Below are 23,281 nucleotides of genomic sequence, written 5' to 3'. Positions count from 1 at the left end.
GGGGTGAGAGGCCCAAGGTGGGGGCGGGGCGGGGCGGAGGGGGGCAGGTGCTGGCCGTGGGGGATGAGAGGCCCAAGGTGGGGGCGGGGCGGAGGGGGGCAGGTGCTGGCCCTGGGGGGTGAGAGGCCCAAGGTGGGGGCGGGGCGGGGGGGGCAGGTGCTGGCCATGGGGGGTGAGAGGCCCAAGGTGGGGGCGGGGTGGAGGGGGGCAGGTGCTGGCCGTGGGGCGTGAGAGGCCCAAGGTGGGGGCGGGGGGGGGTAGGTGCTGGCCATGGGGGGTGAGAGGCCCAAGGTGGGGGCGGGGCGGAGGGGGGCAGGTGCTGGCCCTGGGGGGTGAGAGGCCCAAGGTGGGGGCGGGGCGGGGGGGGCAGGTGCTGGCCATGGGGGGTGAGAGGCCCAAGGTGGGGGCGGGGCGGGGCGGAGGGGGGCAGGTGCTGGCCGTGGGGGATGAGAGGCCCAAGGTGGGGGCGGGGCGGAGGGGGGCAGGTGCTGGCCGTGGGGGGTGAGAGGCCCAAGGTGGGGGCGGGGCGGAGGGGGGCAGGTGCTGGCCGTGGGGGGTGAGAGGCCCAAGGTGGGGGCGGGGCGGAGGGGGGCAGGTGCTGGCCGTGGGGGGTGAGAGGGCCGCGGGGGGGGGGGCATGTGCTGGCCGTGGGGGGATGAGACGCGAAAAACCCAGGGACGGGCCCGGCGGGGGGCCGCGCCTCCTGACTTCCGCCACACTCAAGATGGTGGACTGGCTGCCCCCCGCCCCCTAGCCGCGGCGCCCGTCCCGGTCTCGCGAGGACGGCGCGCGCATTCATTGCGCCGTGCGGAAACTTGCGTCGGTGCTGTGGAGTTCCGCCGCTCCCGGAAGTGGCGGAAGGGTGACTGGCGCGGAGCGGAAGTCACTGGAGAGACGGGCGGAGGCGGCGAGCGAGGATGAACAACAAATTTGACGCGTGAGTCTGAGGTGCCCCCCCCTTCCCCCCCGGGCTTGGCTCCCTCCCCTTTGCTCTGCGGGAGCGGGTGGCGGGCAGCGGGTTGTGTAGCCGCCGCCGGGGGCAGCGGCCTCGGGGACCAGACGCCTCTCGGCCAGGGCCAGCCGCCAACGCCAGACGGGGCCCCGGTCAGAGCCTGGCTCCTGTCCCCGCAGCCCGCCCGCTGGCCTGTCCCGGTGAACGGAGAGCTGCGGGCTCCGGCACCGACTGCCACTTCCCCGGTGGGAAGCTCGACCCCCGGCCCTGCCCCGGCGCCACCCTTTCCGCCAAGGCCCCGCACCCAGCCCGCTCTGCCCCCTCCCTGAGCGCACCCCGCCGCGGCCCGGCCTGCTCCGCCCCAGCGCCTCCTGCATGACGCTGAACAGGGGGCGGGAGGCGCGGGGGGGGGAGGAGCTGATCGACGGGGCCGCTGGGGAGTGCTGAGCACCCACGATTTTTTCCCTGTGGCTGCTCCAGCGGCACTGGGAGACCTGTTTGGTGCAAGATGCTCCCTGGGCTTCAACTGACTAACTCCCCTTAGGCCTGGTCTGTATCTAAAGCATAGGACAACCTGGCTATGATGCTGAGAGGGTGAAAAATTCATCTCCTTGAGAGATGTAGTTGAGCCAGCCTGACCTCCAGTGTAGACACTGCTCGGTTGACAGAAGAATTCTTCTGTTGACCTTGCTACTGCCCCTTGAGGAGTGGATTTACTACAGCAATTGGAAAAGCATCTTCCCTTGCTGAAGTAAGTATCTGTGCTATGGCAGCATAGCTGCGGCTGTGCCATGTATCGCTTGTGGTGTAGACGTACTTTTAGAGACTCAGTCTCTTTTCCATTCCCCAGTTGACGGTTGTCAGTATTAGTTGGTGCATAGGTCCCGAAGTGATGGGTGTGCTATAATTATCTTCAGTGGTACTTCCCTATTTAATGATCTTTCAAACAGATTTCAATGTAGGAAGAAAACCTGTAGTTGTCCTAAAAGTTAATCTGGTTTTTAAGAGTCGATGTGCTTGAGCTTGGGGTTCTTGTTGGCCAAGTGGTCTGTGACAGGGGTAGGGCACATAAGCTTTCTCATGTGGTTCTCCCTGTAAGAATCTGTTGTCAGTAGACTTGCAGCATAGGCTCCATTGTGCCAGCGGTTTGTGCCTCGGGGAGAAGTCAAGTAATATAAGTCTCACTTTTGTAGGATGGCACCTCAGCCATGAAACATGTAAAGCTCATTCTTTTGCCCTTGCCAGTTTGAAAGATGATGACAGTGGGGACCATGACCAGAACGAAGAGAACAGCACACAGAAAGATGGTGAGAAGGAAAAAAATGATCGTGACAAACCCCAGAGTAGCACCAAGAGGAAGGTGAGTTCTTGATGCCCCACTGCCATCATCAAGGGATAATGCTGGCATCTGCATGAGGTCAATCTGTCCCAGTGTAAGGAGTATGTCTAGGAATGCTGTCCTGGCTTAGTGCTGTGTTAGCACCGTGATGGGGAGCCATATAAGCTGTTGGGTAAATAGACTTTGGGTTATGGGTACATGAGCCAAGCTTCAGTATCCTCTCTACTAGTGCAGCCAGAGCTCTTTGCCTAGGAAATTGGGCTCCATATGGAGACGGAAAGCAAAGGTGGACTCTTTCCTCAATCAGATTTTCAGAAAGCCTTGGTTGGGGGGAGCTTCCCATCGCTTTACCAGATCAGCTTTGTGCTTTTTAAACAGTCTGCATTTCTTTGCTGCCAAGGACAAAAGGGAATTTACACAGAGATTAATGCTGCTCCTAAATTGGCAAGAGGGGTTCCTATTGAGAGACGTTCCTCCTGGGACTGAGCTGCAGCCTCTTTAGCACACCCAGTCCTACCAGTTTGGGGAACAAATGTGCTATGGATTTCTAATCTCCTATGTGAATTATAGTCAATTGCTGCCAAACTAATGGTCTGTGTCAAGCTATTAAAGTGAGATGAGATTTTTCTGCGAAAATGAGTCTAAACTGTTCATCTTAGATTGTGATGGCAGCAACGTGTGGGCAGCTAATGCTCTGAATGTAGCTTGTTCAATCTCCTCTTGAGAGAAATATGAGAGAATAAATGATCTTATCTGTTCCCCAGGCTGTCGTCCCAGGGCCTGCCGAGCACCCCCTGCAGTATAATTATACTTTCTGGTACTCCAGACGAACACCCGGGAGACCCACCAGCTCTCAGAGCTATGAACAGAACATCAAACAGATCGGCACCTTCGCCTCAGTGAGTACATTCCGATTGTTCTACCTTTTTGACTAAACACGATGCAGCTTCTCAGTGTAGCTTTTCTCTATGGCTATGTGTCTGCATGCGTGTACCACGTTTATATACCTACCACCAGACGTAAAGGAGAGCGGTTCATCTGCCTTCATCTGAGTCTCACATTCTGACTCGCCTACAACAGAGGACAGCCCTAAAAGAGACCAGGAAGCAGCACTGCCTTTCCTGTTCTAGAGATTGGTGTCTTTGCTAATAGTAGCAGTGGAAACAGAACTCCCTGAGCTTGTAAGTAATGGCAAGTAAGAAGCATTTCCGTTCTCCTTTATGTCTCGCAGTAGATACGCAGTAAGTCAGGCTCAGGACTTGGCAGGTGGGTAAGAGAGGAAGTGATTTTTCCTATATTTAGAAATATCGAATGGCTGTAACTGATGTGCGAATCATAAACCAAAAGCTTTTCTGTCCACTGCTTCTGGCAATAATGTTGTAGATTCCCATCTACATGCATCCCCTTCATGAATAATATACTTGGAGCAGACATTTGTCTGTTTTACACATGTAAATAGCTGATGGGCTTGTATCTGTTGACGACGTGGTTCCTTGTCTCTCCATGGAGTTGAGGACTGAAAAGCAAAGCTGGGTGGCACTGGCCCTCTGAAATACTGTTATAAAGCCAGGAGACATGGGAAACACATATAGAAATCACTGCCAAATCTTGCAGAAACAGAAATACAATGTCACCATCCAGGCAAGTAACCCTAAATTCAGACCTAGCCACTGTCTTCACTTGTGAATAGTTTCAGAAACACTCTCCAGGATGATCAGGACCGCAGAGGGTACAAGATAAGTAAACTTGTTGCTCCATGAATTTTCCAAGGGTCCCTTTCAGTGTGTTTATTTATCCTGTCCACTTCTGAACTCTCTACTGGACCATTTGAAATGTGAAAATATCCTATTTCAGTCACACAGCTTTGGAGGCAGGTTGTTGAAATAAGTCTATTAGTCTATACATGTTCAGTGTACTGAGGTGTCACATGGGCCTGTCCAGACATCTGGATCATATCATTCCACACACAGGGGGGCAGGAATGGGGAGAAGGCTGGTCATGGGCTGACCCCTAGGACTCATCAGTTTCTCTTACTTCAACAAGTAAAATTTGCTTATCTGCTCTCCCAGCTGTGGAGAAAGGAAACAGGTCTAAATAGTGAGGAACCAGCATAACTGTTCTGCATGTGGTGAGATAGGCAGTAGCTGTCAAACCACTTTAGTTTAAAAAAAACAAAACACTTGTTGGAATGATTTGTGAATTTGATACAAATTCAGTGTAGTTTTGGCCAACACCATTTGGGAGTTGGGGGAGAGGACTCCCCCCTGCACTGCTTTTTTTTTTTAAAGGAACTAAGAACCTGTGAATCTTTTGCTTTCGCTACAATAAAGAACAAGGAGAAACTTATTGATTCTCCATTGTAGACTGGAAATGACACACTTTCATGTGGGATAGGAGATATTAGCTTAAGAAAGAAACTTGTTGACAGGCAGGTAACAGTTTTCTGGTGCTAGGTTTCAAGGAGGAGGGAGAATAGGTTTAGGGAAAAGCATCATTTTGAGCGCAAGCCTACTGTGTGTAGTTTTGGCTAAAAATCACTAGGCATTTGCAAATACAAAATTAGCCACTAGAGGGCATATCATACAGTTTGGGGAATCTAATGTCTACACCGTATTTTAATGACAGACTGTATTCAACAAGATTTTTTTCCCCTCATTTCTTGGATCCATAATGAGTTCAGCTCTTGAAAGGGATTTTTCCCCCCTGAAAGATAAGTACAGACATTTTAAGTATAATTCCTGGGCTTAAATTGGTGGCCATACTATTGGGTTTTCTCCTAGTCTTTGTGGCATTGCTCTTGTTCAACTCTTTTGACAGCCCTACCAGAACTTTTAATTAGCTCATTATTGGACAGAATCCTTTAAAATGCAAATGATGGCTTTTTGTATGAAAACAAATCCATCCTTATCTTCTAGCTGGGCCTTATCCTGTGCCATTGAACCAAGTTGGGGAGCTTTACTATTGAATTCAGTGCTTGCAGGATCTGGTCCTAAGTGCTTTATTTAAGGAGAAAACTCTCTGTCATCCAAAACAGCTCGAAGGGCCAGAATAAGGCATTCAGGAAAGTTTTAAGTGTCAAGAAAAACTTTACAGATTTAAAAAAAAACCCACAAAAAATCCCCTAATTCACTGCTGCCTGGGACACTGAAAGTCAATTCAAAGAGTGCTGCAGCAGAAACCAGTGCTCAAAGGGGTTAAAATGTACAGTGGTGGTTAATCTTAGCGGTGACTAGGCAGCCGTATGAATACGCACTTTAAAAGGTGGTTTAAGATCCTAAACTAGCACCAGAATATGTGTATTGTCCTTCAATCACCTATGGTAAAACCCAAACTGTTCCTGTGAGGAATAATTCCAGGAGTTCCCACTGTTGTAGAGAGGAAGGGTATGAAATGCTAATGAGACTCTGTGTAGTGTGGAGAGAACTATCAGTAGCTTACCCCTGTGTTGAAAAGCTTTTCACCACTGGCTGCAAATTGAGGGTGCTTGGGTGGGACTTGTGTATCTCTTCTCGCTCTCCTCCAAAGCAGCCTTCATCCCCCTCGGGTTTTCTTTACACAGATAGACTTTCCTGAATTATTTGGTGTGTCTGTTACGCTCGCAACAGGCCAGACACTAATAATTGGGCTGTGTGCCGGTCACACAGCTGTAACCACTCCCAGAAACACCTGCACAAGCCCTATCAATGCCACTGCTCTGTTTCTGAATGTCCTGAAGGCTACTGTCCTTACGTGCAGTCTGACAGGGAAGCAGCACAGAGCTGCCTCGCTGGAGGGAGAGAGACTGACATTGTGACGCCCCCCTTCTAAAGTGTTGGGAGCCATATTGGATGACTTGTCTTTGACTGCCTGGTGCATGTGGCGTTACAGGTGGAGCAGTTCTGGAGGTTTTACAGTCACATGGTACGTCCCGGGGACCTGACAGGCCATAGCGACTTCCATCTCTTCAAAGAGGGAATCAAACCCATGTGGGAGGTGAGTTGGCACTCAAGTGTCTGCCTTGTGTTGTTATCGGGAATTTTCTGGCCGAGCAGTGACTGGTCTCCTAGCATTAAATGTCAAGCCAGGCTGTCATTCCGGCTGCAGTTACATTTGTCCTCCTGCAGAGCCCGGTCTCCTCTCACATAGCGGCTACTGACACAACTAATGAGGCACTTGCCCTGCATGCAGAGGAGGGGCGTTCAGGAGCAATGCAAGCTGGCACTCTCCCTGAGACTAAGAAAAATTGCCTCTGGTGATCAGCTGTCTCCAGTCTAAGATGGCAGATTCCAGAGAGACTCCCGAAGCTGCGGCCCAAGAGAACTTGGCTACGTTACTGTGTGCTTTTTTGTGACACATGCACCTTGTTCTGGCTGATTCAGTCAACTGCAGCCTGAATGTAGGAGACCAACTTCTCTCCTTGTGGAAGGAAGAAGCCAGTGGGTGAAAGCTCAGGCACTGAGAATAAACAGAATCATAATAAAGAATCTGGGGGTGGGTTGGGAGGCTTGGATCTGATTTCCTGTCTTCTTTTTCTTGGAGTTCAGCTTGTTTCTTTGTAGTAGTCAGACAGTAGGTCTGCATGGAAATTGCCACACCCGACCAATTTTCCCTCTAGCTTGCTCACCTGTCCCTAACAATGACCAGTACCAGTTGCAGTCTGAGAATTTTATGCCTTGCCATGAGGCACCTAACTGCTACTCTGCCTTGAAGAAATTATTTCTGACCCCAGTTGGCAATTAGTATATGCCCTGAAGCATGGGGATTTATAGCCCATGTTGCCACAAATACTATTCTAATATAAATGTCTATCCTTTTTGGACTCTCCGTAACCTAGATGCTTTCATAAGATGCTGCAGCAGAAGATTCCACCTGTCAGTATTTAAACTTTTTTAAAAAGCATCTTAAAATGGTTCTTTTAATTTCGGGTACCCACTTTGTTCGTGTATTGAGAAAGGAGTAACTTGGAGCTCACTACTACCCTTCGTTTTTCCACTAGTTTCCTTGTGCTTTTTCTCCTTTCTAAATTAATCCTAGTCCACTGTCCTTGTATGGTCATATATAAAATACCACTCCCTGCCTCCGTGTGATGCTAATCCATTACCTGACCCTACCCTACCATCTAGCAGGATATCAGAAGCCTCAATCGTAATGTTTGTGGTTATTTACTGTGCTGGGAGATCGAGCTGCTCATCTGACAAAGGGAAATTAAGCAGCTCACTGAACTGAGGTGCACTCAACCTGAAAGAAAACTGACTCTAACCCACAACTACAAGACCCAATCCCTCACTCCAACCACTGTTCGTTCTGGCCCCGAAAACCTCCTAAGTTCTTCTGATTATTTTCAGCAGTCACATTGGCTCCTTTTTGCTTCCTTGTCCACCTTAGTCAATGTGGAAAGGTCTTCATGGGGTTAAACTAAACTTCCTGCTAAGGACTGACTCCTGGATAGCTCATTTCTTAAGGGGAATGGTCTGTTCTCCCAATCCTGAACATTTGCTCCAAAGGCAATTTGCCTCCCGTCGGTAATCTCCCACATTACTGGAGTTTGTGCTGACTTCGTTTGTCGTCCTTGCGTGTAGCTGTTTTTGCCGCCACCTGCACTGAAATCTTCAGCCTGCATCTGTGATAGCACCAACAGTCATCAGGACTAGGACTGTAACGTCTCCAATCTTACTGTGACTCACTCCAGTACTGGATAGTCTAAGTGAGGGAGCCTGTATTTGTAACAGTTCTCTCTGGTAACTTGCAGAAATAACCTGTTCTCTGCAGTTCTTCCTCTGCCTTTAAGGAGCACTTTACAAACATTTGTTCCCTTAACATCCCTGTGATGTAATTAGGTATTCTCCTCCTTTTACAGCTGGGAAAGCTGAATCACAAATTGCGAGGTGACTAGCCTAAGCCTAGAGGGGGAATCAGTGTTCGAGATGGAAGTAGAAGTCAGGAGTTCCTATCCCCTAGTTGCATGTGCAGACCCCCAGATCATGGTGATATGTTGTATCAATTTAACCTGGTTTAGAGTCAGTACAGTGTGAATAGAGGGAAGATCTGTGGAATCTCTGGGGAGAGTCATTGTCTCAAATGTTGCCTGGCATTCAGAATACCTTTGTCATGCCTCCTTCATCACTAAACATGACAATGCTTTAGCATGAACATTCCTTCATTCTGTCCCTCTTGGTCCCATGTGATTGATATTTGCTCATTTGTGAGCTTGTTGTTTTAGCAGCAAAATAGCTGGGAGAAAACGAATCACTTTCTCACCCCTCTTCCCAGGACGATGCCAACAAAAATGGTGGCAAGTGGATTATCCGTCTGCGCAAGGGCTTAGCGTCCCGCTGCTGGGAGAATCTCATTCTGGCGATGTTAGGAGAACAGTTTATGGTGGGGGAAGAAATCTGTGGGGCAGTTGTCTCTGTCCGATTCCAGGTAAGCCTCCATTGGGACTACGTTGGGCATGTGTGCTGACTTGGGGGATGGCATCTGTGGGGCAGTCATCTCTGTCCAGTTCGATGTAAACCGCCCTGCGCACTATCAAGCATATGTTCTGGCTGGAGCGCACAAACACCCATCGGTTTACCCCCCATCATCATTGTTTTGTAGGAGGATATTATCTCCATATGGAACAAGACTGCTAGTGACCAGGCTACAACAGCTCGGATACGCGACACGTTACGCCGAGTGCTTAACCTACCTCCGAACACCATCATGGAATACAAAACGCACACCGACAGCATCAAGTACGTGCGGGGGCAGGGGGAGGGAGCGCTGTCAGTTGAATGTGTGTTGGTTGGAGCAGTTTTCTGTAGGATCCAGGTGCAGAGAAAAGTGGTCACACACACTGATGCTTTGGGGCTGTTATCTGCTAACGATACTGTAAACAGCATGGCCTCAAAAAGCCTCTCGCTGCCCTACTGTTGTTGGGAATATATGAATTTACTAGTAAATCCCTTGGTTTGCCTGTAGCCTGCACTCCTAATCTCTTTCTTAGTGACCCGCCCTGGTCTTCATCTGGGAATGAGCTACCCATCATGGGAAGGGGCTTTTTCGATTAAGAAACAAGATTGCAGTGGGGAACAGTTCCTTTGAATGAGGAGGAATTATGGAGAATAAAATACCAAAGCTAACTGGGATTTATAGAATCATTAAGTTAATAAATGTTCTTGGGAAAGCACTGTGTAAATTTACAGTGCTGTACAACTGATTTCTAATCATAATAAATCTTTATAGTAAATCGTCCCAACCCTTGATAACAGAGGCTTTCTAACAAGACTAGAGGATCATGGTACGTAGAGAGGACAGTTGTATTTTAACAAAGCTCATTATAATTTGCCATGCTAGGCCATTCGGCGGACTTTTATTTCTCAAAGTGTCAAAGAGTTGCTGCATATATGGGTACTAGTCATAAGTAAATAACAATAAACCATTTTCACTGAGGTTTATTATAAACCAGGGTTAGACTAAGAACGTTTCAAAGTTTACATACGCACAAAGAAATTAATAAAGAGAGAAATTCAGTGGAGTAGAGGGCTTTCTAGTCCATCTTGTAACCAAGGGCACAAGTACTTGTTGTTTTATTTTCCTTAGGCTAACCCTGTTTCCATGTCTAAAACTTCCCAGATCTTGGCAAGCCATCCATCCAATTTAAACACCACAGAGCAGTGGTCACAATGACTGGTGAGATCAGCCTAGTTCTTAGTGGGACAAGCGTCTACATCGGGGTGGGCAAACTTTTTGACCCTAGGGCCACATCAGGTACAGAAATTGTATGGAGGGGCGGCTGGGGGAGGCTATGCCTCCCAAAACAGCGAGGTGTGGCCTGGCCCCTGCCCCTTCCAGCCCCCCGGAACTCCCACCCCTGACTGCCCCCTGGGACTCCTGCATCCTATCCAAACACCCCTGTTCTCTGCCCCCTGACAATCCCCCTGGGACGCCTTCCCCTATCCAATCCCACCTGCTCCCCACCCCCGGGACCCCCACCCTGTATCCAACCCTCTCTGCTCTCCCCGCCCCACGTTACCCGTGGGGTGGGGGAAAGGGGGTCTCAGTCCTTTCCCTGTGTGTTTCCCCTGCTCGTTTGGCTGCTCTCCCTGGCAGTCGGGCAGGGCTTGCTCCCTGTCTGGGCTTGGCTGCTGGGGACAGGGGCCAAGCATGCTGGAGTTGGAGGGGGGCCCTGACTTGCTCTGCCCCTGTCCCCGGCAGCAGGGCCCAGGCCCCTTGACTGCCCCCCGCAACCCTCCCTGCTCCTCGCCTCCCCCTTGCCGAACTCCCCCTGACCGTGCCGCCCTGGAGCCCCAGGTCTGGCCGCGCTATAGCCGGGCCGCCTGGCCGGAGCTGCAGCCACGCTGCCCAGGCGCTGGGGGAACTGTGACAGGGAGGGAGTGGAGCAGAAGGGGCGGGGCCAGGGGCTAGCCTCCGGCCTGCTCACCACCAGGGAGTTGGGCTGGCTCCTCTGCAAGCCTGTCCTGACCCCGCTCCCTGGCAGGAGCTCAGGGGCCAGTGGAAAGGGTCCCGCAGGCCAGATGTGGCCCGCGGGCCATAGTTTGCCCCCCTCTGATTTACATCATGGAAGCCACAGTTGCTGCATGTTTAGATTGTTGGTCAGCTAGTCAAATTACATATTTTTTGTATTAATGTCAAAGAACCTTTCTTTGCCAGAGAACCTCTCCTTGGATGACCACTGGTGTATGGGGATGGAGGGGGAAAGAGATTTTTCTTATTAACCTAAAGCTGTTCCTGACTATTCTGTTGCTAAAAGATCTGACTTGTTTTATTGACTGAATCTCTCATTGGGCTCTGTGAGCCATCTCGCTGTGTAGCAAGCACTCCTCCTGCACATGCTTATGTTAAATGCTTGTGGAGAGCAACATTTCTGTCATGCCTGTTTTATTCCGAGATCTCAGAGGGCTCCTGCAGACCTGCATTTGGCTGTGTTGTGTCTGACCTTTGTTTAGAGACGGCATAGTCTTCAACCTAAGGTTGCGGGACTCTCTGTGGGTGAGGGGACTGTAGAAACTCCTCAGTCACTTTCCCTTCTCTTCTCCCTACCTTCCTCCATGGCTCTGTATAGAAAGGCCCTGCTCTGAGCCAGCATTCCGGCTATCGTGGCTGGAGGCAGCTTGGCTGTCTTGGTGAGGGAGAGAGGGTTTACCAAGCGGTGCTTCCAGTGTAGCCATCCCGGCCTTTCCCCGGAGACTGAATGTGCTCTTTCCACAGCATTCCTAGCCTTTGCTGCCCTAGGAAATGGGAATGCATTGCATTGCCCCAGGCTGCTGTATTCTGCCCCTTTGCTCATGGCCCCTTGTCTCTGGATATTGTCCCTTGCATTTGTTCTGCTGACATACAATCCAGGATGCCAGTGTCTGGGAATAACAGGTGTTTGAGGAACAGATTCACTTAAACAGGGCATGTTGTTGACTAGCTCACATTACAGCTGGGAATGATTCTTAAAAGGGGCTAAATTGGCTTGTCTCCTGCTCATTCTGGTGTAGTTAAGAATGCAGGAAGTGAGCTTGCAGCTTCTTGTAAGCAGGGCTAGGCTATTCATTGACTTATCCAAGGGAGAACAAGAACTGATTGCTGTTAGCTAGTTCAAGTCTGCTGCTGTGTGTTTCCAACACAGTCCCAGATCTCCCTTTAATAGTGTTGTTTTCACTGCACAGATTTTGATCTCACTTCCACCGTGTAAATCCAGAATCTGGCCTGTTGTGTCTTGCTTTCATACTGTTTGCATTAGTGTGTAGTTGCTGCTAACAACCAGTTTAATTGCTGCAGTTGTAAACTCTCTGGGTTGGGTGCAGTCTTTGGCAGATTAACAACTCTGTTAGTGTATTACAGCACTGGCTGCAGTCTGACTGTATCTGGCTGAGCTGGTTTGCGTTAGCAGAGTCCTTTTGCTAATAAAGAATCTCTTGCAAACCTGCTGTTATCTTCCAGAAAATCTCACCCTCGTTACCTTCCCTGTCTGTCAAGTCCTGTTGAAATACAAGACTACACTCCACTTATGTTGCACATGTACCATCTGATTTATGACTCTAGGGGGGCTTTCTAGCCATTACTCTATTCTCTCACGCTGTGGCTGTGTTTTATGAGAGGCCCTAATGGACCTGCCCTGCTGGAGATTGTGTCAGGGCCTCCTTTCCAAGTGGTTTCTGGTGGTTTTGTTTGTATGGACTGCACCTCTCCACCGGAGCTCGGCTCACGTGCAGAGTTTGATTGGCATCTCCGCTCTGGGGAGGGAGTGGGTTTCGGGAGAACATGGGCTTTTCTCACAAAAGTGTGTGTGTGTATGTGTGTTTGTTTGTGTAGGGCATTGCCCTTTATTAGCTTTTGACACATTGCAAATGAACATCTCTAGAAATCTCCAGCATGTCCCTCACTGCAGTTTCTGGGCCCTGTGGGGCAGGATTTATATATTACTTGTGTGACATTAAATGTACATATTAAACTTATTTTATACACCCCAATTCTTCCAGCCACTCAGAGGTGACAAGCCCCTCTGCTGCTGAAGGTACTGATGCTGCCACATTGGTTAGAAAAGAATCGGTTGTACCCCTGTCGTTCAGAGGGGTTGTTCTACACACCATTCTTCCTGGGCTCTGGCCGTGTTTTTAGCTAGATAAGTGGATCTTTCAGAGCCTTTTTCCTGTGTCCCTTCATTCTCATGCTTATGATTTTGAGAAACGTCCTAAATCCCAGCAAGTAGTAGGGTCCATTTGTTTCCATATCATTAGAAGAGCTAGACCAGTCCCTTGCAGCATTGCGTAAGTCCTCGGACCTGCAGTACCATAGACATCAGTGCTGGTCTCCTTTGAAATGCATGTGGCATTGCAGTAGCGGTCTTGTTTTAATGGATGGGGAGAACGTCTCTTACTGTTCCCCAAGAGCTCTTCCTTTTAGCTGTTGTTCTTCAAAACCTGTAATGCTTGGAGAGTTGAGGGAAATTCTGTTGTACCTCTGCAGCCATAACTGCTCCTGTCACCCCTAGGTGTTTTAAACAACCGAGTGAGACGTGGTCCCCAGCCCATTAACCCTGCACCTGGCACAGCCTGGGAATAAAAGTGGATTCTTGACAGTTGCACCCTTCACTTGGCACTTCCTGGCTTTTGAATGTTGTCCCCTTCCCATTACCTTGTTACAACGGAGGCTGTGCCATTTTCCAAGGGAGTGAGGGATTGGCCACCAGCACAGTAGCGTCTGGCGTAAACTACTGCAAATATTGACCCTGGTAGTGGGTGAACCTGGAGCTTGTTGGGGTCAGTGGTGCATTTAGGGAGAACTGGCTGCTGTAGTTGTGGGACATTTGTTTGTTGGTTTAGCAGGGTTCCTTCACTGACCCATATGTTTTCCCCCATGTCTACCCCCAATCCTTCTTTCCAACTCATGCTGTGTGTTCGGGTGGCTGTTCCCACCAGCACCACGCAGTCAGCGACCCAGGGTAATGTAGGAGTGATACCCCCCGAGAGAGGGGAACATATTCCTTGTGTGGCCGCACAGCAGACTTCTGCAGAGCCAGCGGGGCTGGAAATAGTTTTAAGTGACTCTGGAGTATCCTGCCAGAGCTTTGAGCAGGGCGGCTTTTCTGAAAACAAAGCCCCTGTTTGTAGGTGGCTGCTGCTGCAGTGGGAGCTGAGCAGGGTATAAAACTCTGCCTTCCCTTCGGAGTCGGCACTGAGAAATACTGGAACTACTCGAGTCAATTGGAAGAATGGCTGATCTTCTTAGTGCTGGCATCAGGTCTTTGTCACTGCAGACACTTGGAGAAAATAAAAGGTCTGAGGTTAGCGAGATGATGAGCAGATACAGAAGGGAACAGAGGGAGGGTTCTGCGGTGTAGGGAAATGAATTACGTGGTTATGTAGAGCCCCACAGGACACGCACGGGGAACTAGGTCTTGGATCCACTGGAGACTGCTGGAAAGTGAAATCCCCACAGAGTTTAGCGCTGTTTGGCCAGGAAATCCTAGCAGAAACTGATTCTATGGGAAAGTGCAACGGCAAGTCAGTGGGCTTCGTGTTTGTGGGGGGCATCTCCTTTGCCGCCACATCAGAGCATAGCTAATTCTACAGCTCATTTGACCCACTGGGAGGCCCATTTCCATCTGCTCACAATTTCTCGAGAGCACGCTGGGAAATGAAATAGCTGAACGCTGCAGCCACTTCTACGATTGTCTCTTTACACTGCACTGAATGGGACCTGCCCCCAGGGCCTCTAATTTTTAGCCCTGTTCTTACCATTATGCAGCTGCTTTTGTGGAGGGTCTGTGGAAGGGAACCTGTAGAAATCCGCACTGGACTGACACATGCCTTAGTCTGGTCACGTGTCCAGATGTATGCATTGCTCTGTACTACTTCCCATCGGGCCTAGGAATAGAACCGTGGAGAGCAGCGACAGTCCAGGGCTAAAGATTGCTTCCTTTTGTCTTGAGCGTCTGCAGCAATGGCTCACTTCAGTTATCCCTCCATCCTCCAATCCCAGCCAGTAGATTCTGCAAGTTTAAAGAACCCTTTCTTAACACTAGGTTTTGAAATGGCGGTTCTGCCGCTAGGGTCCGTTCTGTAGCATCACAGCGCATGTCAGGGGTGCGGGCAATTCTGAAAGGTTCCTTTCTTTTGGTGGGTTGTCTTTGTCATCAGAAAAGTGACTAAAATGGAGCTATTCCGCATTTCTTCTCAGTGAGCCCAGCTCAAACACGTTCATTTCAAAACATTGCTTTGTCCCTAGTTGCCAGGGTGGCAAATGTCACCTGAGATCTGAAAAATCAAATTCTGGTCTAACTAGTTTACAAGAGCAAGAATCCTTCTTAGAAGATGTGGGATCTGTCTCCAGCTCTGCTACAAACTTCCGGGGTGACCTTGAGCATGTCACTTAATTTCAAGTGCTTCCATTTCGCCACCTGTAAAATGGTGGTAATCCCAAATGTTAAGGATAAATTCATTTAATGTTTCTGTGCTGCTCAGATACCATGGTGAGGGGCATAAAAATGCCTATAAATAAAAATATCCTTACACTGTGGCACTGTCTGCCTCTGGCCCTGCCGTAGGCCATAAAGATTCTGCAAGCAGAATTCAACGGGCAGCCTTGATGATGCAGGACACAAACTAGATGGCCGCTCACTCTACCCTGGCTGCAGAAATGTGTCAGGGGCGAACAAAACTAGAGAGGTGGTTTTATCAGTAAAGTCAGCAGATCTCTTTAATGCTAATAGCACTATAAAAGGTGTGGTGTTTTATCACTTCAGATCCTTTGCCTGAAGAGTTTCACTCTAAAGCTGTGAGCAGGACTCGGGAGGTAGCAACACAGCATGGATGCTGTTGTCAAGGTGTCTTAGAATTTGCTGATTTGAAGGGGATGGTGGGTGCTAGGTTCGTCGGGGTAAGGAACTTGTTCCCAAGCACGTTGGGGTGGTGGCACGAGAAGGGGGCAGTTGGGAAAGAGGCTTGTGGGGTGGACATATCCGGGCTGGGAGGTGTGAAGGAAGGCTGATGGGCAGACAGGGGGCTGTGGGCAGCTTCCAGATGGAGGAGCAGATGGGGGGAGCCAGGGAGCACCCACGAAGCCAGGGTGCTGTGTAAGAAGGGCCCATTTTTGTTACCTTTTTGATAACTACACTCTGAATTCAGATGAACATTTGTGGGTTCCGCAGATCCTGGTGTCACACTCAGCCCAGGCAGTGCTCTCAGTAGTCCTGTCTCTGAAAGATCCCCAGGTTGCATAGTCCTGAAGGAAGGTGCTCCCTGGGTGTACGTAAGGAGGGAAGATCTCAGGGGCTGAGCAGATTCTTGGGTGGGGCCCATCCACAGCATGCAGCCCCCTCAGGGGAGGGAGTAGGCTTTTTTCCTCTGGTGTAACTTACACATCTCTTTCCATGCTGTTGCCTTCCCTGTGATGAGCCCTTAGCACAGGAGCCTCCTGAGCAGCAGCTGCTATGCCTGTCCAAATGGAACCGTGAGTCTGTGCGTAAACATCCACGAGAGGCCACAGGCAGGCCCTGTTCCACAGTCGCTCATGTTTGGTTTTGGACTGCAAGTAGCACCTGCACCCCTTCCCCTTCCCCCCCCCCCCCCCCGCGGCCAGGTGGCCGCAGAAATGGTTAGTGTGCTGCCCCCTCAGGACGGCGCTGGCTGCTGTGATACGTTCAGCAGCGCTGACCCTCGCGTTCCCTTTGTTTGGGAGGCTTCGGATCAGAGGTCGGACTCCAGTTGTGCTCATTTAACATCAGGCAGTGGTGTCTGTCTCTCTGATGCTGTCATCCCAGGGAACCACGTCCGTCACTCACCCATCCTAACAAAGGGAGTTCTGGGAGACAATGATGAGATTGTGAGCTCCCAGGCAGGGGAGAAGAGAACGGATAGAAAACAAGTCAGCTCTACACAACAGCCTCCTTAATTAACTCCTGTCACAACTAGAACTAAGGGCATGTCTACACTGCAATGCAAGATCCGTGGCTGGCCCAGGTCAGTTGATCCAGGCTTGCAGGGCTCAGGCTGAGGGGCTATACAATTGCAGAGTAGATGCTTGGGCTGGAGCCCGGGCTTTGAGACCCTTTGAGGGGGAGGGTCCCAGTACCCAGGCTCCAGTCCGAGCCCAAACGCGCTAGCTGACCTGGTTCTGAGACCTGGTGCTGAGGGTTTGGTACCGCAGTGTAAACATACCCGAAAGGGCACCCTCAGCAGTCTCCAAAGAGGCCACCGGCTGAATGGGCCATGGAGGCTGAGTTCCCCTTTTTCCCCAGAAGCGTGGTCACTGCGTGTCAGGCCTGAGGTTCATTGATGGGGTGATCTTGCTACTCCTGCCATATGAGGTCCAAGCCAGGACCTTAGCCTCAAGGACTGTTCACCTTTCACCACTGCTGCGGTGGTTGTCAGAGGGATCTATCCATGTCATGTTCAGAGAGGGGGAATGCTTTTTTTAGGAGCGATCAATGTCACAACCTCCAAGAGGTAAGGTGTGTTGGGAAACCCTGCTTGTATTGGGCCAGTTCCCCAAGAGAAACTAACTAGAAATGGGGGGGGAAAAATCTCATGGCAGGGTATGCAGCCATCAAACACAGCCAGAAAAATATCTGGGATGAACCCTTGCTGGTAAGCCCTGGCCAGGGCTTTGGGCAGTGCTTTTACCAGGCAAGAGCAGTTGAAAATGTAGCCTAAAGATTTTATTGCTGAAGAGTTAATGCCCTCAGGAGCTTACAGCCTGGCTTTTAGGCACAGGTCATGTAAATGCATTGGGAGACTCCCAGAGTCCGGTGATAACACGGAGTCTTCTGTGTTATCTGGAGTCTTGTGGGGGAGGAGGCATTGAACTGTCACAAACTCACTACAGAATAAGTGAACTCTTAGGTTGCTGGTAAATGTTTGGCTTTTGGTCTGAAAATTAGTACTGGAGGCAGAATCATGGAACGGAATCAGATTTTACAACTGAAATGGGTTGCTTCTAATCGACCATGCCCCCATGGATTGAGTGAAATGGCATGTACTATAGCAATAAGCTCAGTATTCGGGGGCACTGAGATACAGAGCTCCTTGATGTGTCTGATCTCAGATAATAGTTATGCTCATGTTCACCTCAGCATCTTTTCCCTGGGAGACCCTTCAATATGCTGTCTCTGTAAAACAGACAGTCATTTTTCAGTCTGCTAACTTTGTCCATAACAGATTCTTCGCCAGGGAATGGAACAGTAGGCCTATCCCTGTAACTTATTTGAAAACATTTTCATTGCAAATAGCTGTCGTTTTTTAGCGTAGGTGTCATTAACTGAGCAGGCTTATGATAGGAAATGAGGCTCCCTCTCTAATAACAATTGGAATCTGCAGCCTGGTCAAAGAATGGTCTAATCACTAAGCCGTACGGCATGAAAAGCAGTGTATTTCTGGGGGATTACAGCGAGCCCTGGTATGTGCTGGAGAGTGAGGCCACAGACTGGGTGAATTTAACCAGTCAAGGAACATGATGATCCTCCAGAAATACACAACCCTGGGTTATTTTATTAGGAATAGGAAATGGCAATTCTAGTCTAAAAACAGCTCAAGGGTCCCACCTTGTATCTGGTGGGTATTAACCTGCTATGATGTCACCGGCAGCCAATCAGAAAGCTTCATGTCTGTGCAGAACTTTAAAGCTGCCTCATGCTGTCAGATGTCTGGCTGTGTTTTAAGGATGCTTCTGTCCACTAGGCCCTGGTGAGAACATTGCCTTGCTCTCAGAATGGCCTTTCAAACGCCACTGAATGTCTCTGCGCTCGTTAAAAGTTAAGAACCCTTTGATCTGAAGTGCTGTTTTTTTTTTCCCCCTCTGGCTTACCAGGGCCTGGGAGGAGTTTCATGGCCTGGTGAACAGCAGTGGTCGCTGATCGCTGATCGAACGCTCCCCCTCTCTCTGTCACACCCAGGGTAGGGCCTCATCTTTCTTCTTACATGACTTTATGGCATACCTCTCAGCTTGCCCGCGTTCATATGGGGACAACACTCCACAGCAGACCTGAATACCTTCTGGTCTGGCGTCAGTCCCATCACTATTAGCTGATTTGCTAAAGTCCAAACTCAGCTTTGAATCAAAAGGCACTCGTAATCTCACCCTGGGAAAAACTGCTCACTTGGCGTTTGTAGCCAGGACGCTGTCAGCCAGTTAGCCAATGCATCCCCTGTTGGCAAGGCAGCTGTGTCCCGGTGCCTCGTCGGCTGAGAGGTATGGCTTCAGCTTGTTTGTATTGTCTAGAGTTGGCGCTCGGAAGTGGAGTCGTAATCTGAAACGAAGAGCGTACCTGTAACACAGCTTGGTAACGGCGTCTCCAGCTTGGCAGGCCTTGCTCTTGACCGAGGGCTGAGGTGGAAGAGCTAGACTGTGTCAATAAAGGCTTGTCCATGAGGGATGCGCAGTAGGTACTATATTTAAAAATAGTACTTGCTGTGGCTAACAGGATGAGAGTGCCTACAGCCCCTCTGTTAATGGCAACCCTGTGCAGGGAAAATAGCTAGGTACAGTTGTCCATCTTATGACCAACATCATTTTCACACTCTGGTCCACGTACGGGATTGTGGGTGCCTTACTGTTAAGGGGGCAGAGTGCTACCAGAGTGCTACTTAGTGACTAGAGGTGTCTTCCGTTGTCAAGATGCTGTAGACAAGCTGGATCGCTGTCAAGCAATCCCTCCTCTTGCAGTGTATCCCAGTGTGGTACACAGTAATGTTCCCAAAGGGGATGTGTTGCAAGCTCCTAAATCCCACAAAGCCGCATATGTGACAGCTGCAACTCAGACCGGCTTCCGGAGTTCGTTGGTAATCCCGATTCTGCCACCGTCTCGCTCTGTGGCCTTAGACAAACATTGTTTGGATAAACCCTGTGGCCTTGGGCAAAACGGAAGAGCGTTCTTTTTTTACCTACCTCACAGGATTGACTGTTGGGGAGGGTTAATGAGATGATGCTTGTGAAGTGCTACATAAGCACTTAGTAACGTTTTATTATTAGAAGACATTCAAACGACCTTCCAAAGTAAAAAGCTCCCAGCACAGGTTGTGAAATGCCAACCTTAGAAGACAGTAAATGTGCCAAGTGCATTTGACTATGTGGGGAATGTTGATTTAACTTTCTTAATTGCATGGAGTTGCCTACCCTGGCCAGAGGAGAGTAGAGGCAAGAACAAATATAGCGTAGTCCACAAAGAAACACGTTAGGGACCATACAATACTGGGGGATGGTGAAAGAAAGTGGAACGGCAGTACTCCACCAAAGCAAGAACTAACCCAGCGATAGGAGTCCCACCGAAACCTGCTTTCGAGGTCGATGCTTTGCTGTCTGTGTGTTTGGCATGGGCTAGGGCGCAGCAGTAATTGAACTCTGGATTCGAGAAGAGTTTAGACCCATGTTCCCAAATGGCCACGCAGCCCAATTCTGCCATTAGAGCGCTCAGGAGTAGAATGGTTACCACTCTTTTTCTGACGGTGACCTCCAAGCATGTGTCTAAGTAATAGCAGGGAAAGTACTTACTGCCCCAAATCGCAGAAGGGCATTCGGCATGCAATCACCTTTAAATTCACTACTTTCAGGTTGCCCATAGACACACCAGCCTGCCCCACTGGGATATCCCAGCATGCACCATGCTGTGATGTCACAGCCACCACATGGCTCCTTAGCAGCACAGAGGTTGAAGAAACATTTCACAGTCCTACAGTATACTGCCACGCCTTTGGGCTGCCTGCATTCCCCAGCAAGGGGAGCTCTGCTGGCCTGCTATGATGCATGCTTGGGTGTCACTCGTTTCAGGTGCCCCAAAAGTCTGTTCTGAATGACCCTGTGCCCTGCTACTGTTGTGGGAACTCTGCCCATTGCCATGCAGTTACAGAACCTGCCTTCTCAACAGGTATCCCTCCCTCCCCTCCAACTTCCCTCCTGTCCGAAAGGTCCCTCTAGAAACCTGACATTATGACGTGTCCATCGCTGTCAGCCCCGCTCTAGCAGTCGCCTGGGTTGCTGCTGCTGAGGGCGGTCAGAAAGCACCACCGCAGAGGCTAACCATCGGTTTAGGTTATCCGTGACCAGGCCATGTGCCCCGAGCGAAGACGGACAAGGGGCTGATCCTGCAGCAGCAGGGGTACTAGTCACACAAGGAAGGGCTGCAGGATTGGCCCCTCTGTGTTTGAACTCTGAGAACTTCCCTTCCAGGGTACGGGATTTTTAAGGTAGGGCGCATTTGGTGCCTAACCTTCTTGCCAGTCCCTTTACAAAGAGACCCCTGGGTTAGGGGCTAAAGGCAGGAGAGCTAAGAGCACAGATGCTAAACAAAATGACTTGTCACTCGTTTGAGAGCAGAATAGATGTATGGGAAAGAGACCCTGCAATGAGCCAACTTAGTCCAGTCCTGAAATCTACCAAGCTGGTTGTGCAGGTCTGACACCCCCGTTACTAGCAATAATATCCTGTCTGTTTCCGAATGGATGAGGATGAAACCAGGATCTTCTCATTTTCCCTCTAAGTATACTAGCGATTGGTAGCAGCTTGGAATAAACAGAGACGCTGTTTGGGTGTAGTGTGGATGTTTAGCGGTTAACTAGAGGTGATTTGGGAGGTGAACGTGAATCAGGTGGGTTGTTGCTTGTTGCCCTCAGTGTGGTGGGACCGGTCAGGCTCTGTGTCTGTATCTGGGGCTATGTACTTACCTACGTATTAAACTTCTCATTCTCTCCCCCTCTCTTCCAGGGATAATTCGAGCTTTCGAAACACCAAAATCACATTGTGAGAACAAGGCTGGTGGTAAATTCCTCTCTTGGTGTGAACCCGCTGAGAGGTCTCCATCCGTGCCCTGCCATTTCTGGAGGGCCGCGCAGGCTGGATTGACCACGCCACCCTTTTGCACTCAACCCCAGAGGAAGGATTTCATTCAAAGCCCTTCTGCATCGGTGACTAATAAGCGGCTGACCTGGTCACACGAAACTCTTTGCAATGGCAGGGCAGGAGGCTGACTTTTCAGTTATCAGAGCGCCCTCCCCGTGCCTCCTTCAGCACTTTCTCTCCTCTTTCCATACCCTGTGCAGAGGATATTGTGATCCCATGCGCTCGTGCTGAGGGGTACCAGTATTAATGAATCTCTGCGGTCAGGAGAGATGACCCATTGGTTTGCAAATGCCTCCTTTCAGCTCTGCCAATAAATTATTGGGTCTCTGTTTCTTTCAATCTCTCTGGCTTGGTTTGTTTAAGAATAGCTGGGGTGGCGATTTTCTAGCTTGGCATCTCCTCCTCTGCCCTTTCACCCCAGAGAGGGGGCCAGCCTGCCTCCTTCCCCTTCCCCATCAACCACACAGGAACTGTCCCAACAAAGGGCTGGCTTTGCAATCTGCTCCTCTAGAGGAGGAGTGGAGGGCAGCCCTGCCATAACCCCACAGTATTCATTGCAGTCACAGCAGGGATGACTTCAGCCTGAGGTGTTTACCTATAAAAGCACAGGCTCCGTACCAAAGATTGGTGAATTATAACAATGCCTGGGATGGGTCTAGGTTCCTGCCACCTAGTCAGGCTCTTACAGGTGCTCCTGCCCGTGCCACCATCGTACATGTCAATTAGCTGTCCCTTAAATGAGGAGAAGGAGGGGCTTCCGAGGCCTTAACTGCCTTGACTCCAGCTGTCCGGTGACCCTGCAGGACGTCATAGGTGGAAAGATCAAATGTGGTGTGGGATTAGGGAAGAGCCCCCTCTCCTTGCAGCCAGGGTGGGGGGGGCTGGAGGAGCAGCAGCTGAGTTCCTGCTCTGTCGCTGGGGGCAACCCAGCCTGGAGCTGCCTTCCAGCATTAGCCCGTGTCTGAGAGCAGGCCAGCAGGATGGGTGGAAAAGGCTGTTAGGGGACCTGGGGATGGGAATGACACTGCTGCCACCCTAGCTTTAGGCCAGTGGTGATCTTGCTCACCTGGGAACGCACCCTCTGATTCCACAGCAACTAAGGGAGTGGATTATTTCCTCTGGTTAGTGCTGTATCCAAACTCAGTTCTGCTCAGGAACAGCTCCTGCCTTTTCCCCTCCTCTTCCTCCTGGAGCCCACAGACTTGAATTTTGGCAAAAACTGCTGTTCCCCAGTCAGCTGGAATTTGAGCCTCAGTCAAACTGGAGGAAAGGACTTTGTTAGCCAGTCTCTTTCACACAGTGCGCAGTGACCCAAAGACCTGGAATTCAGGAGTCAAGGCAGATAGATGCTGGATTTTCCTTGCTGACTGCAGAGGTCTTCAGCCTCTTAACCTTCAGTTAGCCTCAGAACAGCACAGTCTAGGGTGAGGGATCTTAGAAAATCTTGCTCTTCCTTCCAGAGTCACTTTACATCATCCCACGCTCTGGGAGAGTCACGCCTGGAATTCCTCAAAGCGCTCAGGGGGCCGGGGGTGGGATGGATAAAAAACAGTTACTGTTGTTCTGACCAGGCTGCGTGGCCCTGCACAGGGTGGCTGGATCAGGGTGGAAGACGTAAAAATCCCCAGCTGCTGGCTTTCCGTAGGCGAGACAGTGGGACGGATAGCCCTTCTCTCTGTAGCTGTGCTTTT

The 23,281-nt window shown here is 50.2% G+C and overlaps 1 protein-coding gene across 2 annotated transcripts; it reads left to right on the top strand.

Annotated features, from left to right (window-relative positions):
- Positions 1 to 834: 834 nt before the first annotated feature.
- EIF4E2 (eukaryotic translation initiation factor 4E family member 2) lies at positions 835 to 21,929 on the top strand. 2 transcript variants are annotated; one of them, XM_073359158.1, is made up of 8 exons: positions 835 to 937; positions 2,198 to 2,312; positions 3,056 to 3,190; positions 6,159 to 6,263; positions 8,541 to 8,693; positions 8,868 to 9,004; positions 18,567 to 18,652; positions 21,456 to 21,929. In XM_073359158.1, exons 1-7 carry the CDS (start codon positions 918 to 920, stop codon positions 18,610 to 18,612), a joined length of 711 nt encoding a protein of 236 aa, XP_073215259.1. In that variant the 5' UTR covers positions 835 to 917; the 3' UTR covers positions 18,613 to 18,652; positions 21,456 to 21,929. The 2 variants fall into 2 exon arrangements, with proteins under 2 accessions (XP_073215259.1, XP_073215260.1); XM_073359159.1 differs by lacking the exon at positions 18,567 to 18,652.
- Positions 21,930 to 23,281: the final 1,352 nt, after the last annotated feature.

This window comes from Lepidochelys kempii, chromosome 9 (genome assembly GCF_965140265.1).
Source record: "Lepidochelys kempii isolate rLepKem1 chromosome 9, rLepKem1.hap2, whole genome shotgun sequence".
Lineage (NCBI taxonomy): Eukaryota > Metazoa > Chordata > Testudines > Cheloniidae > Lepidochelys > Lepidochelys kempii.
Note: the sequence above shows the minus strand (reverse complement) of the source record. Positions and strands in the feature narration are given on the sequence as shown.